The following is an 18,414-nucleotide window of genomic DNA, read 5'->3' on the forward strand; positions in this document are numbered from 1 at the left end:
ACCAGTGCAACCAAAACTATACAACCTACAATCAGTAGGAAGCACGTGGCTGCTTTGACATCGTTGTTCCACATATTTTAAGATCACGGATCACAAACAGGGAAACTTGTTCCAGAAAAAAAAAATCACTGGGGCCATTCTTTCACGTCCAACCCCAGTTACTGAGGTTAGTCTGTGGATTAACACGTGCGTGCATCGCTAGGTGTAGGCACGCACACACGCATCACTTCAAGCCAGGGTGGTTCTCCTGCAGAAAAAAGGGGTGAAGTCTTGCCCTGATTCATGCAATGGGCGTTTGCAGACGTGTCTCCCAGCACAGCATCCTGGCCAAGCTGGGCATGGAGCCGGAGGGCGGAGGAGTGAGGCTCAGTCCTGCGAGGCTGAATTTTGGCTGCCCATGCTCCATGGCAGACCTGGCTCAAAAAATCTCAGCAGCCAATCTGCAATTTCTGCCTTAAAAGCCAGTGAAGCATCTGATGGGATTTGCTTTTGCTTTGCTTTCTTCATCTTTTCTTTCAGGAGCAGGAAAAGTGGGAGTGAAGCCAGAGCGATTACTGGGGTTATGGAGCTGCCTGGTTTTACTAAAGTCACAGGTTCTGCCCCAAAATCCCAGCTCGCTGGGGCTCAGGGAGTCTCCAGTCCTCCGTGGGAAGGATCCATGGGAAAGCTTCAGCAGGAACCCCCTAAAAACCCACTGGAATAAGTGACAGTGGCTGTGAGGAAAGAAAGTTCTGGTATTTTCTTAAGAAACCCTAACTTTTAAGGTAACAGCAGGACTTTCCCAAGTTTTGACTCATCTTTTTTGGACGGGCTGTGGCCAGAGGTGGAAGCTTGGCTGCCCATGGGGTGGCTACGAGGTCCCTGGTGGAGGCCACTGCAGCAGGGAGAGCACAGCTCCCACGTGCTTGGGAAATCCTTGATAGCACGAACTTCTTCAAAGTCCTTGGGTTCGCCTTGCGGGTTTTTCGCCTTTTTTTTTTTTCCCCCCTTATTTGCTTGTTGGCCTGAAAGCTTAATTTTTTTGGAACTGGATGCTCCCTTACAGAGATGACAGCCGTGTGGCTAATTCCCACTCGTTGGACACCTTTTCTGGGGCAAATTTCCCCTTTTTCTGTGCCTCTCCAGCTCATTAGCTCCAGGCTGGGATTTAGGCCATCGGCTAGCTTTGAATTTGGTTGTTTTCTTTTCTGTCCTTGGCACGGGAGGGACACAGGCCATGACTAAACTTTTCTGGTTCTGGTGCCAGCACAATCATGTGAGAGGTTCAGAGGCTGAAGAAAATGCTTCGGAATCGCATCTGAAAAAGGAGATTTTGCAGCTTTTTGTACATCGGGCTGCAGATTAAGAGGAGGCAAAAGTCAGACAACGGCAACCATCAAGAATTTTCCAGCCTGGTGCATCTCTGGTAGCAGCCAGAAGTAGGTACCCTATGGCAGAGGAGTGGCAGAGTGAGAAAGGAGCTGACAAAACCCAAATAAACCTGGGATCTGCTCTCAGGAGCTCTTGGGTAGGGTTTTCTGGGATACTGATGGGAAATGGGTCCCTGCTCACAGAGGTCAGCATCCCAGCATCTTGCCCTTGCTGCTTACAAGCCCTGAGCACATGCAGGAGGAGGCAGCCAGCACCCACCGCTGCTTCCCCTAATGAGGCTGTTTGTGGCCTTGGGCATCATTTCACCCACATTAGTTGTTCCCCTTCTCCACCCCAGGACGGGAACAGGGGCACGAGGGACGTGTGGTGCATGCAGGCAGCCCTGGGCTCTGGCCTGGTGCCTGTGTCAGTGCTCTCTGCCTGCCCTTCATGTTTTCCTACAAACCAATGTGAAGCTTGTAAAACTGCCGTCCCTTCCACGTTAACCCAGCTCACACCTCTGCTTCTTCCAGGGGCTCAGCTCCAGCGGAGCTCAGAGCTGCAGGAAGCTCCCCAGCTTTGAGGAAAAAAAAACAGAAAAAAAGGCAAATGGGGTTGATCGTGCAACGGGCAGGATGCTCCTGTGGATGGCTCCGTGATGGCAATCTCCACCCTACCTGTCCCAGGCTTGTAAGACTGGAAGTATTTGGGCAGTAAGTAAGTAAATGGAAGAAAAAATCTTTTTGTTCTTTTTGTTTGTTTTCCTCTCCTTGGGTGTAAGCGGAGGTGCAGAGCCACGTGGAGGGGAGGTAATTGGGGTTTTGGACACGAAGCATCATGGGTGGTGTCCTGGCCAGCTGTGTGCTTAGATCAGCCTGGACCTGGAAATGTTCCTGCTCCTTGCTGGCTCCTTTTATCCCCCTCTGTGCCCCCTCCAACACCTGAACGAGTGGGGTTTACAGACCCTGGAGCTGGCAGGAAAGGGAAGCAAACCCAAAAAACATGTGAGCAGCCTTGTTATTGTCCTCACCTGATGAAACAAACAATTAGAAGCCCCCAATGAAAGGCATCTCTGGGGGGGAGGCTTGCAGACAGCTCATAAATCAAAAGTGCACCTAACTTTTTCCCTCCTGGCTGTGCCAGCTCTGTTTGGCTTGGCAGCCCGTCCTCATTTTCAGGGCATTAAGGAACCGAATTAAATAATTGAGAACCTTTTCCTTTGCTAGCGCTGTCCCTTGGCCTGCCGTGAGAAACAAATAATTTTCTTCAGACAGGATCTTCTGTGAATCTATTTTATTCATGATTGCAATGGCGGGCATCCTGTCAATCAGGAGCACATTTTAGTAAATAAATCCTAACCTTTTATTCCCTATTACCCGACGCCTGATCACCTCCCCTGTTTCCTCATTAGCTGAGTACTACAGGTTCACAAGCTACTCGACGCTCCTCTATACCATATATGTACAGTTTTTCTTTTTTTCTACCCTTTAATTTCTCCCTTCTTATGTTTTGAGAACTTGTGATCTTTGTTTTACTGATCACAGAATCTCAGAATTTCTAGGTTGGAAGAGACCTCAAGATCATCAACTCCAACCTCTGACCTAACACTAACAGTCCCCACTAAACCATATCCCTAAGCTCTACATCTAAACGTCTTTTGAAGACTTCCAGGGATGGTGACTCCACCACCTCCCTGGGCAGCCTGTTCCAGTGCCTAACAACCCTTTCAGTAAAGAAGTTCTTCCTAACATCCAACCTGAAACTCCCCTGGCGCAACTTAAGCCCATTCCCCCTCATCCTGTCACCAGGCACGTGGGAGAACAGGCCAACCCCCACCTCACTACAGCCTCCTTTAAGGTATCTGTAGAGAGCAATAAGGTCGCCCCTGAGCCTCCTCTTCTCCAGGCTGAACAAGCCCAGCTCCTTCAGCCGCTCCTCGTAGGACTTGTTCTCCAGGCCCCTCACCAGCTTGGTCACCCTTCTCTGGACCCGCTCGAGCACCTCGATGTCCTTCTTGTAGCGAGGGGCCCAAAACTGAGCACAGTACTCGAGGTGCAGCCTCACCAGAGCCGAGTACAGGGGGACAATCACCTCCCTAGCCCTGCTGGTCACACTGTTTCTGATACAAGCCAGGATGCCGTTGGCCTTCTTGGCCACCTGCTGGCTCATATTCAGCCAACTATCAACCATCACTCCCAGGTCCTTCTCCATCTGGCAGCTCTCCAACCACTCATCTCCCAGCCTGTAGCTCTGCTTGGGGTTGTTGTGCCCCAGGTGCAGGACCCAGCACTTGGCCTTGTTGAACTTCATGCAGTTGGCCTCAGCCCATCGGTGCAGCCTATCCAGATCCTCCTGCAGAGCCTTCCTACCCTCAAGCAGATCGACACACGCACCTAACTTGGTGCCATCTGCGAACTTACTGAGGGTGCACTCAATGCCCTCGTCCAGGTCATTGATGAAGATGTTAAAGAGGACCGGCCCCAGCACCGAGCCCTGGGGGACGCCACTAGTGACTGGCCTCCAACTGGACTTGACTCCATTTACCACGACTCTTTGGGCCCAGCTATCCAGCCAGTTTCTAACCCAACGAAGCGTGCGCCAGTCCAAGCCAAGAGCAGCCAGTTTCTTGAGGAGAATGCTGTGGGAAACAGTGTCAGAAGCCTTGCTGAAGTCAAGGTAGACCACATCCACAGCCTTTCCCTCGTCCACCCAGCGCGTCACTTTGTCATAGAAGGAGATCAGGTTCGTCAAGCAGGACCTGCCTTCCATAAACCCATGCTGACTGGGCCTGATCGCCTGCTTGCCCTTCAAGTGCCACATGATGATTCCCAAGAGGATCTGCTCCATGAGCTTCCCTGGCACTGAGGTCAAACTGACAGGCCTGTAGTTCCCCGGGTCTACTCTCCCGCCCTTCTTGTAGATGGGCATCATGTTTGTTAGCTGCCAGTCAGCTGGGACCTCCCCCGATAGCCAGGACTGCTGATAAATGATGGATAGGGGCTTGGCCAGCTCCTCTGCCAGTTCTCTCAGTACCCTTGGGTGGATCCCATCCGGCCCCATCGACTTGTGCACATCCAAGTGCCATAGCAGGTCACCAACCAGTTCTTCGTGGATAGTGAGAGGGCCACATCCTGCTCCCCATCCCCTTCCACCAGCTCAGGGTACTGGGTATCCAGAGAACAACCGGTATGGCTGCTAAAGACTGAGGCAAAGAAGGCATTAAGCACCTCCGCCTTTTCCTCATCTTTTGTAACTAGGTTTCCCCCCAGCATCCAGTAAAGGATGTTGATTTAGAAAGAACTATTCCTGCACTGCTCATCTTGTTTTTCTCAAGAGATGTTCTGGATTAATTGGAAATGCTGCTTTCTCCCTCCATCCTATCACTAATCCATTGAGAATAGGTATTACTAAAATAAACTTAAAATACATAATTTCTATGTATATATACACACCCCTCTAATAATTAATTGTTATTTCTTAAGATAAAGAACAACATTCACAAACTAATAAGGATTCTTCTAGTGGGGATTGAATACCCTCCTTTTTCTCCCACTTCCAGAGAGTGTTCCCTGGAAACACTCAAATTCTGTGTAATTCAGTCCCTTTTACTCATTAATTCATTAAGAATTCTTCTGAGGAGAAGTTAAAGGTTTACAACAGATCGTTTTAACAGTTTTAAGCTTAAAAGTCTTTGTTAAGTTTGCAGTCTCTCAGGTATCAGGGCTTTTTAACTGATGCTTTTACCCAGGTATGAGTCCACCCTTTCTCACCCATTCTTACTGTCGTCTTGGTAGTCAGGAGCACTTGGAACAGTCCGTCCCACTCAGGTTGCAGTTTCAGTTCTCTCAGTGTCTGCATCAGATCCCAATCTCCTGCTCGGAATGGATGGATCAGGACTTCCAAGGGTGGGGTTTGAGCTAACAGTCCCCGGGTCCTGAGAGATGACAAAGAGGATGACAGCCCGAGTATATAGTTCTTAAGAAAAGCATCTTTTGTTTGAAATTGAGGTAATTCATTCCTTTTGTTCATGTAGAGCAACTTTTACTTCTTTTTAGTTTTGTGTAGAGGTAGATCAGCAGTTCTCTGAATCCTCTCTGGATTTATTCTTTGTTCCCCCTCAGATGCCAGATGCCCTAAATACTTGACTTCTCCTTCTAGGTATTGTAATTTATTTTCCTATACTTTCAAGCCCTGTTTTGCCAGAAAGACGAATAGCTTGTTGGTGGCTTCCTTCTCAACCATTTTCTTCTGTCCTGATGATAAAAGATCATCCACATTACTCCAGAATTTGTTCTAGAATTACTCCAAAATTTATTCTAGAACTTGCCCAAATAAATGTGTGGCCCAGTAAACCCCTGAGGTAAAATTGTCCATCTGTATCACTGCTTCTGCCCCATTTCAGAGTCTTTCCACTCGAAGGCAATCATATCTTTGCTCTCAGGGTCTGAGAGCACCCCATTAATAATACCATTATTCCAGCCTAACAATTTACTACTTGAACACCCAATTTCATCATCAAATCCTTTCCCAATAAGTTAGTCCCTGCCTCGGGTGCATACAATAATTGCCCAGTGATCATTCTATCCCTAGTCTCAGCTCGGTGTCCCCAAAAAGTGGCACCGTTATCCCAGTCCCTTCTACCCCCATCACGTTTAGGGTTTCATTAGTTAATTTAAGCCTTAATACTTTACAGGCCAGTGACGACCTGGCTGCCTCAGTGTATTGGGTTCACATGGCAAGGTTCTGGTAGCGGGCGAGCTGCAGGGGTAACCCCTGGGAGAGGAATCTAGCAGCTGCCCCATGTTTGATAAGGACCCGTTTCAGCTGGCTCCAAAGGGGCCCACCGCTGCCCAGAGCCAAGCCATGAGCAATGCAGTTTAAATCTCTATGAGAGCAGACCCAAGAAAAGGAAAAAAAATCTGCACAGCAGCAGCTGGGAGAGCAAGGAGGGAGAAACCTCCCTGCAGACGCCAAGGTCAGTGCCGAGGAGGGGGAGCGCAGTGCAGAGGTGCTCCAGGTGCCGGAGCCGAAGCCCCCCCGCGGCCCACAGAGAGGCCCCTGGTGGGGAAAGCAAACCCCCACAGCCCATGGTGTGCCGCAGCAGAGCAGATCTCTGTGCTGCAGCCCATTGCGGAGCAGCCCAGGAGGGTCGGCACCCCACAACAGAGCAGAGGGAAGAGTGACCATGAAGGAGCAGGGGGAACGAAGCACCACGGACTGACGGCAGCCCGTAGCGATAACTGTAGAGTGATCCACGGTGAGGTACACTTGAGGAACCCTTGAGGTACACTTTTTTCCCTTTGTCAGGGAACCAGCTTTATGAGAAGCCCTGACTCCCCTATTCTGAATTTATAACAGCAATCTCTCCTCCTTCTTCCACTCCGGATACTCCTAGCTGAAGTGGCCAGCCTGGCCACACTTAAAACATCTCAGAGCCTGTCCCTGCAAGGATTTAGGCTGCAACACAGGTAGCTTTCCTTGTCTGCTATTCCTCCATCTCTCTTCCTCTCCTTTCCATCCTGGGCCCTCTATCTCCCCCCGCCTCACTACCCAGTACGCTGTGAATATCATTTGTTTCGCTCTCTACTTTTCCTTCTCATCTCCCCTCCTGGCGTACACCTTCATGCCACCTGCACTGCTCACTCCAGCCTCCCACTTTCTGAAGCTTTTCCTGTCTATCTGGCCAGGCTTTAATCCCTAAATGAACTTTAAAGAGCTCATGGGCAACCAGGTCCTCAGGATTCGTCCCGGAGTACTTTCTAATTCTGACCCCGAGTCCTTCATAGGATTTCTATGTTGTGGGTTGTTGTTATTGCAGTTGGATAAGCAGATATTTCTGCTCTATCGGAATTACTCTTGGTCTGGAAGGGGCTGTTAGTTTCCTATTCTTGCATAGCTGCCTGGCGAATCATTCCCCTCCAAAACATTCTTCTCCAGTGAGTAACATACTCAAGATTGACATTTCCCCCCCAGGAATACAAATTAGGCCTTAGAAACAGATTTGACTGTTCTGCTAGGCCCTCAGTTAAAGATTTCATTTCCTCCTTCAAACTCCCAACCTCTCTGCTGGTAAGGGGGGAGTGGCATCGGCCCTGCACAGCCCCGAGACCCCACCAGGACCCCCCCACCTCTGCTTCTGCCTCTCCGCGCTCCCCAGCGCGACTTCTCCAGGGACAGCATCATTTGCAGTCCCTGTCTCCCCTCCTGGAGCACCTGCTGCTGCCTCCGGTGCAATATTAGGATTACAGGGAGCATTACTTGATTCCTCCTCCAAAACCAGAACCTTATTGTTTGCATATAAATTTCAAGCCTGAATTTTCATCAGACCCGTATTTTGGCCAAAATACTGAAGTTCCTTTTATTATATTTTTAGGTCAGACAGTTACACAGTATCAAACCATTTTTAATTATATATTTTAAAATCTTTTTTTCCCTACTTTTTGGCCTGTCTTTCCAAATCCTTACCATTCTCTCCAAAGGGCTATCTTTAGGTACAATCCCGGGATCTCCAACCCCACTGCTGTCTCTTGGAACCCTTAATCCCCAGCTCTTCCTGACGTGCTGCTGAGGACTTCACCACCCACAGAGTACCGCACGCCTTCACCCAGGATTAGGACGGAGGTGGGGTTTACTGCCAAGCACCTCACCATATTCAGGTACCGTACACCTAAGGGCCCAAGACTCTTTTTCACTCCTCTCCTCTCTCTTTCGCTTCGTCCCTCTCCAGCCCAGGGGACTTTGTCTGTCCCCTCGTGGGACTACAGAGCCTCGCGGATGAGGACTCCACACTCGCTCTGCACTAAAAGTGCATCTCATCCACACTCATTCACACCAGAGTCTCCCCAAACCCAACCTGAGGCAAGATACGGTAACGTTTCCCTTACCTCGGTCCGTGCACGGCTTTCCGGTCCGGGTTATCAGCAGTAATCCCAGTGCCTGTTCCCAGTCCGGGCTGGAATATATGTGGGCTGTGTCCGTGTATGTCTGTGCTGGCCTCCCTTCTCCCCAGAGCTTCGCAGAGCCTGGCTTTAAATTAACAGCCTTGGTCCTTTGCTGGCCATACCAAGATGACCCACCGCCCGTGACGGGAACGCTTGTGCTGGCAAGAAATCTGCGGCAGGTGACAAGATCCCGGACGAGCCCCCAAATTGTGAGAAACATCTCAAATAATTTTCTTCAGACAGGATCTTCTGTGAAGCTATTTTATTTGCGATTGCAGTGGCGGGCGGCCTGTCAATCAGGAGTGCATTTTGGTAAACAAATCCTAACCTTTTATTCCCTATTACCCGACACCTGATCACCTCCCCTGTTTCCTCATTGGCTGAGTACTACAGGTTCACAAGCTGCTCGACGCTCCTCTATACCATATATGTACAATATTTCTTTTTTTTCTATCCTTTAATTTCTCCTTTCTTATGTTTTGAGAACTTGTGCTCTTTGTTTTACTGTTCTCACACTGCTCATCCTGTTTTTCTCAAGCTTCTACCTTATTTTGGAACAGTGAGGCCTTCTACTGCCTGCTTATCTACTTAGCATTTCTCTTTATTATGACTACGCAGCTACCTTGAAATACAGAAAATTAGTTCTCTACTGCAAAAACACAACTTTGTTTCTCACCCTGCCACCAGGCTCATTGAGGGACGGGCAGCTGGGCTTTGCCTGCTTTTTATCCACACCCACCCTGGGGAAGAGCTCAGGATGGTCACTGCCACCCATCTCAGCAGCCCCTCTCCTCCTCCACATATCCCTTCTGCTCTGATCTCATTTGTCTTTCTCCTGACCCAGTGATGAGCGGTGGATGCAGGCTTTTATTTATTATTTTTTTTTTCCATAGAAAATTTGGTGTTCATCCCAAGGGGCCGGGGAGGGATGATGCCCCTTTTCAGCCCCAAACCGGTTGCATTGATCCAGAAGCAGGACAGGGAGGATTTTTCCAGAGCATCCCAGCAGCGTGGCCGCCAGGAACATCAGGCTCTCCCTCCTGGCTTTTATTTGCTTCAAAATACCGTCCAGAGATTTCTGCTGAAAAACCAAGGGGAAATGGGCCAAACAATGAAGGTTTTGAGGATGCGTTTTCAGCCCAGCACTCAGCCCTGCGCTGCTGGGAGGTGAAGGGCAGGGGAAAGCAGGTTGGAGAGAGGCGGAAAGGCAGAATGAGGAGTTTAATGAGCTGGTTTGGAGGCTGTGAGGGCCAGGCTGGGCATTTTGGGGCTGCTCTCTAGCAAATCTTTAGTGGCAGTGACAATTTTAACATTCTGTAACACAAAAACTTGCCAGTGCTGCTTTCCAGCTCTATGTTCCCCTCTCCACACTGCTGCACCAAGGCAAGCAGGACGCTGGGAGGGAGCTTCTGAAGCATGCTGTGCTGAGCAGGTACAAAAATTGCTATTAAATGACTTAAATTCCCCTTAAATAACTTTATATTTCACCCCGCATAGCCTTGGCAATGATGAAGGTCTGTGCTGACAGCAGTGGGTTTCTCCCAGCCCAGCTTGCAAGGCGCCGTGGCGATGCTTTCTGAGAAACCGGTGTAAGTGAAGGAAGGGAAAAAAATCATAATTGGAGGAAATTACTCGAAATTCTGCCTGCTAGCTAGCCTCCAGCCTCTGGAAAACGTCGCTGCGTGGCTGCAGCGGCTGGGCTGCTGCGGGCGGGTGAAGGCAGGAAGAAAAATGACCCCGTGTCGCTCTTACAAACAGCTTCCCGAAAGCAGCCTGCGGCTAGGAATGCTGCTGGATGCAATCCCTTGGAGGAGGAGAAAGTCCAGGGGAACGTATTTTTGTCTTTCCGAAGGATAAATCATCCGAGCCGAGGCTGCCCTGGAAAAGTTGCAGCTTGGGGGCATTGCTGGGGTGCTGGACAGGGAGGATCTCACACCCTATGATTTATGGTGGGGCTGAACCCCCCTGGGACTGCCAGGAGGTTTTCTGACATTTGCAGACCCAAAAAAAGGTCTGCCAGGATGCTGGCCTTGGAAGAAGGGGTCGTAAAATATTTTCTGTTTCAAACAAATCTCCTCTTCCCTCCCCAGCCACAGTGTGGTGCTTGGCTCTGCTCCTTGCCATCCCGTGCCCAAAACCAGCCTCCTGCAGCCGAAATCTGCTTGGCATCGGTGGGCTTTAAGCGCTGCCTCGTGCCCTCTGAGCCCAGGTGAGTGGCCGTGGCGTGGGTCAACCCTGCTCAACCACTGCTAAAATAGCAAATATATATAAATATAACCTGTGGCACTCCTATAGGGCTGCACAGGAGTCAGGGAGCTGAATCCCAGGGGTCCTGGCCCCCAGAGCAGTGCAGGTGTTTGGGGATGGGGAAATCTCAGTGCCTGAAGCTGCTGTGCTGGAAATTGGTGCTGAATTCTCTCCTAATCCCTAGCAAGGTTGCTAAAACGGGATAAAAAAAAGCCATAATCCGTCCTGGTTCCAGGACAGCGGCAGTATGGGTGGGATGGGTTTTGTTCCCAGTCCCCGCCATGCCCACACTGGTTCCCGGTCCTGAACAGCACCACGATAATTTCTCGAGGTTCTCCCAGCCCCGGGGACATCCGAGCTCAAAAATAAACCCGCAGCAGAGGCAGGGGAGCAGGGAAAGGGCAGCCGACCCCGCAGGCAAAGCTGTGCAGCCGCCAGCCAAGGATGCCTCCAAAGAGGGTGCCAAGGGAGGAAGGAAGGGCTAATTAATGCTAATTGCATTGCACTGTGGCTCGTCTGTCGGGGAAGGGCCCTTCCCCAAGGAAAAGGGGGCTCCCTGTCTGCAGCAGCCCCAGGGGCTATGTGGGATGGGGCTCTCCTCCTCCTACCCCACAGAGGAGCAAGGTCACAGGTGGGTTTTGTCCTGGTGGACCCCAAAGCTGCTGCTATTTGCACGGTTTGCCAGATCTGACTAAATTCCCCTTCTTTTCCACAAAATCTTACAGCAAGAAAATAGTCAGGGGGAGCACCAGACAGACCCCAAGAGCACCTTCCCAGGAGCTAGAAACACCCCTGCATGATGCAAAGTTTGCCCAGCTCAGTGATTCCCCCACTTTATCCCTGCCGTAAGGCTCTGTAGAGCCATCCAGGCTTGTCCTCAAGCTTCTCCCTTTTTTTTTTTCCCCTTTTCAGCCTCCTTTCCCCGCTCTCCCCCTCCTCCGCCAGGCTGGCAGCGCCCCAGCCATGAGCTCACACCGTTCGCTGCTGGGTCCCGGATGTGCATGGGAGGCAGCAGGACAGCAAAAAAAATGAGTGCAGAAAAAAAAATAATAAATAAATGAAGCTCTGTGCAGCTCCTGTAGGGTTTTGTTTTTTTTTTAGGGGGGCAATAATCACAATAATGGGGGGAGCTGGGTCCTGTTTTGGGAGGACCACTGAGGTCTGAGCCACGGTGCGGGTTCAGGGGTCTGCAGGAGGTGCAGAGCATCTCGCAGAAGCAGATCTGTAGGGGGGACAGGTGGTACATTTTAATCATAATTTTGTTTTATTTTTTTTTCTCCCCTTTTACAGCTCCCCAGGTATGGCAACTGGGTGTTACTCCTGCGGGGGATGCGATCAGTGATAAATTCAGGGTCACGGTGTCTCCCTTGGCGTAACCACCTTGAAGGTATGCACAAGTGGAAAGAAGCACGGGGGGGGGCTCTGATTTTCACCTCTGCCTCCTACAGCCTCCGGGCACCAGGGACTGCACCTTTTCCTGCTTGCTGCTGTTTTAAAAGAGCGACCCAATTAATCTTGCTGGCATCCTTTTCTTGCAGGAAAATCCATACAAAGAGACATCAGGACCTTTGAGGCAGAATTGACGAGTGCCACTTGGTTTTGGAGCAGAGCCCGGACACGAGGCACATCCCGATGCAAGAGGGTGCAAAATACTCCAGGTAAAGCCCCCCCTGTGTCATCCCGAGGTGCTGGGGGTGCTTTGGTGCAAATATAACAACTGATGGAGCGTTATTTGTGCTCCGTGCTCTCCGGAGCCTCCCCTTGGCACTCAACAGGAGCTGCTGCGTGCTTCAGCTTGGGCACTGTGGCCTCAATTCCCAAACTCCTCCAACCCACCGAGGGCTGCTGTCGGCATTCCCAGGGCTTCACAGCCGGGAAATAGCAGCCATCTCTGCGGAGAGCCTGATGTCACAAGATTTTTCAGCCTGATTTCCAGAGCAGCAGTCTGGATGTGCTTCAAACCTCTTGACTGCTTTTTCCAACCAGCGTTGTTGCTTAGGATTTGGGGGGGGATTTTTTTTTTTTTTTTCCGGGCTCTCCCTTCCCCTGCTCTCAGCCTGTCTTGCGGAGCTGCCGATTGAGCAATCGGTGTCTGTTCCTTAGACACGTCACCGTGGAAATTCCTGAGATTGCTGGTGGGGACCCACACGAAATTAGCCCGGGCTGGGGAGGAGGAAGAGGAGGAGGAGAAGGAGGCAGCTGCCCAGGAGATGGGTTTGCTGCGGGAGCAAATCCTTTCTGCTTGTCCTCTCTGGGAACAGCCACTTCCAGGGGCTGGCTGTCAAGAAGATTTGCGAGGGGCTGTTCTTCTCCCCTCTCCTTTTTACGTGACCACCAGCACCAGCCGGCCCCACAGAGGAACACAGCTTGCGCGGGGCTGAGCAGGACACAGCGCGCTCTTTTGCAATCAGCTTGGCTCGGGATTGCAAAAAAAAAAAAAAAAAAAAGCCTTTTTAATTTTTTTTTCCCCCAAAAAAATTAAAAAAGGAGTTGTTCCAGTGGCTGCCTGTCACAAGGGGAAGAGGGGTGGGAATGAGGTGCCAGTTTCACAGCGCTTCTTGCTGATGCTGAAATTCTCCCCTCTTGCTTTCAGGATGAAGCCACGCCAGGCACATGGGGGCTCATTTCGCTCTCCCCAGCAGCAGATGCTTTTGTGCTTGGCAGCCGAACCCAAAAATCTGCCTTGGCCTACTGGGAAATGGGAGGTAAGATGCTGTTTGGTGAGGACGCCCTGACTTGTCCCGCTTCAGGGAGCATCCTCCCTTGGGAATCGCTCGCTGGGAGAATTAGCGTGGTTTTATTTTATCCCCTACCATGAGCTGCACATGGTCCACGTTATACCACTGTGGAGCGAGATGTAACTCTTCTGTGGTCCACTGAAGGTTTTTTTTGTGTTAACACCTGCATTTTTGGGTTCCCCTCTGGGCTATGTGCTGCTTTTAGGCCCATATGGACGCCTACAACCTGCTCTGCATCTGGGTTTTCAGGTGCAAAGAAGGGGTGCTCCTAAGGGAGCACCCTTGTGGCCACAAAAAAAGCACAGAGTGCAATAAAAGCATTTGAGGAGCTGGGTGTGCACATCTTCAGGGGCTTTTCCAAGCTTGTTTTTGACTTCCAGCAGTTTTGGAAGTGAGAAAATAAGGCAGTGAGCGTGGCACTGCCATGGGTTAGTGGGGAGTGAGCCTGATCAGTTCTCCCCACCTGCAGAATTAATCACTTAAGGCCTTTCAGGTTTCTACGTCCAGTTCTTTGACCATCTGCAGGTTCCCTACATGGGCTATGTAATTGGAAAAGGGAGCTGCAGCTCACCCAAGGGTATGGGGTGGCCTCCGGGAGCCATGTGTGTATCTTCCACCTGCCAAAGCAGGTTTGGAGGCTGTTTTTTTGGGCAGGTTTGAGAGCTGGGTGTTATTATCAGGTATTTCCCTGACCATGAGCTGAGCTAGGAGGGTGCATGCCTCAGTCACAGACCACTTGGGTTGGCGTGGTCCCCCTTTGGATCACCCATCCCAAAAGCTTGGTTGTCCCAAAATCTCCCCTTCCCTGGGATGGTGAAACAGCCACGCCATGTTTAAAAATATAGGTGGCATCCCCAAAGCTTCAGCCCCTCTATCTGCACTCCCAGCCCCTCTTTCCAGGAGGCCAAAGGGGTGCCTGTGTGCGAGGCTTCAGACCCGAATCCTCGGGGTTACATCTCTGTGATAGCGGGATTTCGCGGAGCAAGGCGGTGAGGTCACGGCAGCCGGCCGCGCTTTTATTTCCGCGGGGTCTCTATAGCAGCCAGCGACAAAACAAAACATATATTCCTCCGAAGCAGAGTTTCCTGGCTGGTGGCGCTCATTTTTCTTTACGAGCTGACTTTGGAAGAGAGCGGAGCGGCAGCTCATGGAAACTGGGATGTCTTTCTCCCCGCTGTCTGCTCCTCCGTCCCGGCAGATAAAGGTTAGACATCTGTTTCGGATCTGCTTTAACCGAAGGACGGACCCGCTCCTGCCGTCCCATAAATCATGCAGAGTGCAGGCCCTGCTAATTGCTGGGGCTCTTTGTCCTAAGATGTCCAGCGCAGCCGTGGGCAGGCAGTGCCCACGCTTCCTGCCTTTCCCTAGCGGTCCCTCAGTGCTCTGAAGCTGGACGTGATCCACACGGGTGAGGGTCTGGGGACTCCCACGTGCCCAAATCTCACTTGGGTACATCCCCTATTTTCAGGAGCACCCCGGGTGAAAAGGCACACGTTTCCCTAAAACCTTGACCTCAGAGTTATGCTTACAGCATAAGGCATTGCTTCAAGCGTGGCGTTCCTGGAAAACCCACGGAGATGTGTATCTGTACATTTAGGTTATTTTAGATTGGCTTCTTGTACCGATGCAATAAACTTAATACCGGCTAATAAAACATTTCAGAGCCACTTTGCCTCCCCTTGTAAAGGTTTCCCTAGATGGAGATAATTAAATGCGAAACTACAGCGTTAAGAAAACCCAACCAAGCGCTCAAAAGCTGGTGCTTTCCCACATTTAAGGGTCTGGCTGCAAAGCTTAACTCTGCTGCATATCCTCCTCTCCATTTTTACAGTACCGTCAGCACCATAAAGGATTACGTCTCGGCCCTGGTGTTGAGTCCTGTGGTTTTCACCAGCAGCCTCGTAGCTTGCTCGCATCCAAGGTCAGCACGGGGATCCATTTGGGGGAATTATTTAGACAAAGCTCTGCAGGGCTGACGTGTGCCATGCTGACCCTGTGTTGGAGACCCGCACCAAGTCTCAGTGAGGTTCAGACCAAGCAGGCTGGAGCAGGACGGGGAGGCCAAGTCACCTCTCCACTAACAGTGAGTGTTTTTACGAGACGTCCTGGCAATTAGTGGAAGAAGAGACGCAGCTGTCGATGCACTGAAAGATACAGTTTATAGGGAGTGATAATATCTTTTATTAGGCTCCAGAAAGCAGGATTTGGGGCACATGAGTCCTGTTCTGAGCTGCAGCTGAGGGTGTGAGAGCATCAGCCCCGCCACGGGGCACATCCTCCAGGGACTCACTGGGGCTCTGTGCCCCTGGGACAGACCTGAGCTCCCCAGGGTGCAGAGGCTTTGCTTCCAGTGGGGATTTATTTCAGCTTATGGGGAAATGCTGCGTTGAGACCAGCTTTTAGTTCTTTGCTGTCTCGTTATAGAGCAGGTGTTGAAGATTGATGCTGTACCTCTCAAAACAAAGGCGTAGGCATCATCAGATGGTGTGCGAGACGTTTGATATTAAGGGTAGAAGCCTGTCCTTTGAACCTAGTAAGCAAAAAACTGGGAAATTAATGGCTTCTCAGGCTTTTAATTTTTGATGCAGATTTAGATGGGGTGTCCTGCTTAAAGGAGGGTGTCCCTGGACTGCAGCATCCTTTGCTTCACACATCCATCCCTTGAATTCCTCAACGCAGTGACTGCTGCGTGTCCTGTAGGATGCTGTGAAGCAATGGTTTCACCTAGGGCGGCTTGAACAAGAACACCTTAATTAGGATTGAGTTTGTAAGGAAGGGAAAACAGCAAGCACAGGGTTTAGAGAAGCATTTGGAGGTTTTCATGCTTTCTTTTTTTTTGTCCCCTGGCAACGAACCCAAGAGGAGAAGCGCATCGCTTCGTTGGGGCGGTGCTGAGCGGGACGCCTGCCCTGAGCTATTTTTACTCCTGGTCGCGTCCTGCAGCCACGCTGGCAGATGCTCTCCCAGCTGCAGATGACTTCCATGTGTAACCCCTTTTGGCTGCTGGCTGGGGGCCTAGGGCGTAGCTTGCTGCCTTGCAGGGCTCCTCAGAGCAGGGCCATGCCCAACACCCCGGGGGTCGGCAGCAATGGGGGTCCCTTCCCAGCCCGCGCCTTCCCAAAGCCTTCCCTGGATCATCCAGGTTGGGAAAAGGGTAGGGTGGGAAGGATGAATCACGGGTCATTTTAACCTGGGTGCTCCCAGATTAAAAGGAGAGGCTGCGGAGGAGGCTGGAGCGTGGGATGTGTCCGCTCTGCAGGCAGGCAATGCTTAAAGGCCATCAGGGAAAAAGGGGGGTCTCCAGCATACCCTCGGGGCACGGTGAAAAGCAGGGCAGGCTGCTCTGCCCTTCAGAGCAGCTACGGGGAAACAATTGCAATAAAAAATTTAAAAGAAACTGTAAAAAAAAAAAAAAACAGTTTTCCTTTTTAACGAAGCCCTTACAATGTGCTTGGTGCTGAGCAGAGCACAGCTGCCAGGGCTCAGCTCATGCAGGAACCCCAGCCAGGCACAAGTGGCTCGGTACTGTCCCCCCACGGGGACAAAGCCTGGAGCAGCCCCCGGGATCCATCTGCAGCCCCACGCAGACCTCTTTAATCCTGCTGCTCCCAGGTTTTACAGGATATTGTCTGGATTCACCTCAAACGACCCAGGGGCTTTGGAGGAGCCCCTTTTTGGGGAATCCCTCTTTGGAGGAGCCCTTTTCCCAACAGTGACAGACACCCCCAGAGGTTGGTTGCTCCCAGGTGTTCATCTGCTTTTTGTGCTTTTGGGGCAGATTTTGCCTTTTTTTTCTGACCAATTTTAGCTTCCTTGAGTGAGCCCAGATAAGTACCAGAATACCCTGTGGTCACCATGGCCAAGGACAGCAAAGCAGACCCCCGGGGATGCCCATGTGGTTGTGTAGGTCGGAAGGGATCTCTGGATCTTCCAACACCCTGCTCAAAGCAGGGTCAGCTGAGGCTGGGTTGCTCAGAGCAATGTCCTGCCTCGTGTAAACCCCTCCAGGATGGAGATCTCATGGCCATCTCCTGGGACATCCCATTTTCCAACTTTCCCAAGCTGGAAACCCCCAGGTTACCAGCAGCATCTCAGAGATTCCCCCCTGAATGTCCATGCTACAGCCATCCTCCCTTTAAGGGCCATTAGGGATTTCACACCAAATAAATTGTTTCCAGACTGAAAAATCATTCCCCTGATGCCTACCACAGCTTTAAAAAGAATGGGACAAAAGCACGAGTTTCTCAAAACCTCCATTAGACTTTATTTAAAAGTTCTTTGTATAGACTTCCTGACACAGAGTCTACAATAAAAATAAAATCCCCACTCCAGCCCGCCCACCTCCCCCCAAGATTGCTTTGCTTTGTATTTTATAAAACAGACAACATTAGAAGAATGCCAGAGACATTCTACACCACAATTTAAAAATTCGTTAACTGAGGCCTTGGTCCCAGCAGTGCATTTGCATTCAGAAACCTTGCTTCCTTTGCCTCGCTAGTTTGGTTGGCCACATAGGTTACAAATGCATACAAGAGATCTAGTTGGAAATCTAATCCAGCAAAAGGAGAAAAAAAAAAAAAAAAAAAAAAAGGGAGAATGAAAAATTGAACCGCTTGTTTATCAGAATTAGCTACTCTCTTACTCGAAGGCTTTCCAAGTAAAGTTATGCTCAGTTATGAAAATGATAAAAGCAAGCACGTAACAGTTGCAGTGAAATTATTATGATTTCTTTTTTTTTCTTTTTTTTTTCTTTTTTTTTTAGATTTGCTGATTTTTGCATTGCCCGAATTGGAGAGAAAGGGTAATTTGGAAACGTGTTCAGACACAGTAACAATCTGCAATCAGGTAAATACTTCGCAACGTTGAAGCTATACAATATAACCCGGGCAGGGGTAGGACTCAGTCCACGAACAGTTTAGCACCATATTGATAGGTCATGTAGCAAAACACTTTCTTCAAGGTTTGCTTCGGGAGTTAAAAGCATGAAATAGTACAGTGCAAGGTAGTCTATACCCTTAGCTTCTATGGGGATAAGGTGGCGACGGCTGACGCTCCTGGCTGTCCCAGAGGTATGTGTTGGCAGGTCGCTGGCTCTATGTTCCTATCGTCGTCACCACGCCAGGGTTAATGTTGCCTGG

At 50.4% G+C, this 18,414-nt stretch overlaps 1 protein-coding gene across 14 annotated transcripts in view; it reads right to left on the bottom strand.

Moving 5' to 3' along the window:
* Positions 1 to 18,001: 18,001 nt before the first annotated feature.
* Positions 18,002 to 18,414, bottom strand: part of COL6A3 (collagen type VI alpha 3 chain) — a 55,803-nt gene continuing 55,390 nt past the window's right edge. For all 14 annotated transcript variants that reach the window (XM_072041216.1, XM_072041215.1, XM_072041214.1 and 11 more), the window contains one exon: positions 18,002 to 18,410. In XM_072041216.1, the coding sequence (XP_071897317.1) occupies positions 18,370 to 18,410 (41 nt within the window). In that variant the 3' untranslated portion in view covers positions 18,002 to 18,369. The remainder of the gene's footprint in view (positions 18,411 to 18,414) is intronic.

Source organism: Anas platyrhynchos, chromosome 7 (assembly GCF_047663525.1).
Source record: "Anas platyrhynchos isolate ZD024472 breed Pekin duck chromosome 7, IASCAAS_PekinDuck_T2T, whole genome shotgun sequence".
NCBI classification, from domain to species: Eukaryota; Metazoa; Chordata; class Aves; order Anseriformes; family Anatidae; genus Anas; species Anas platyrhynchos.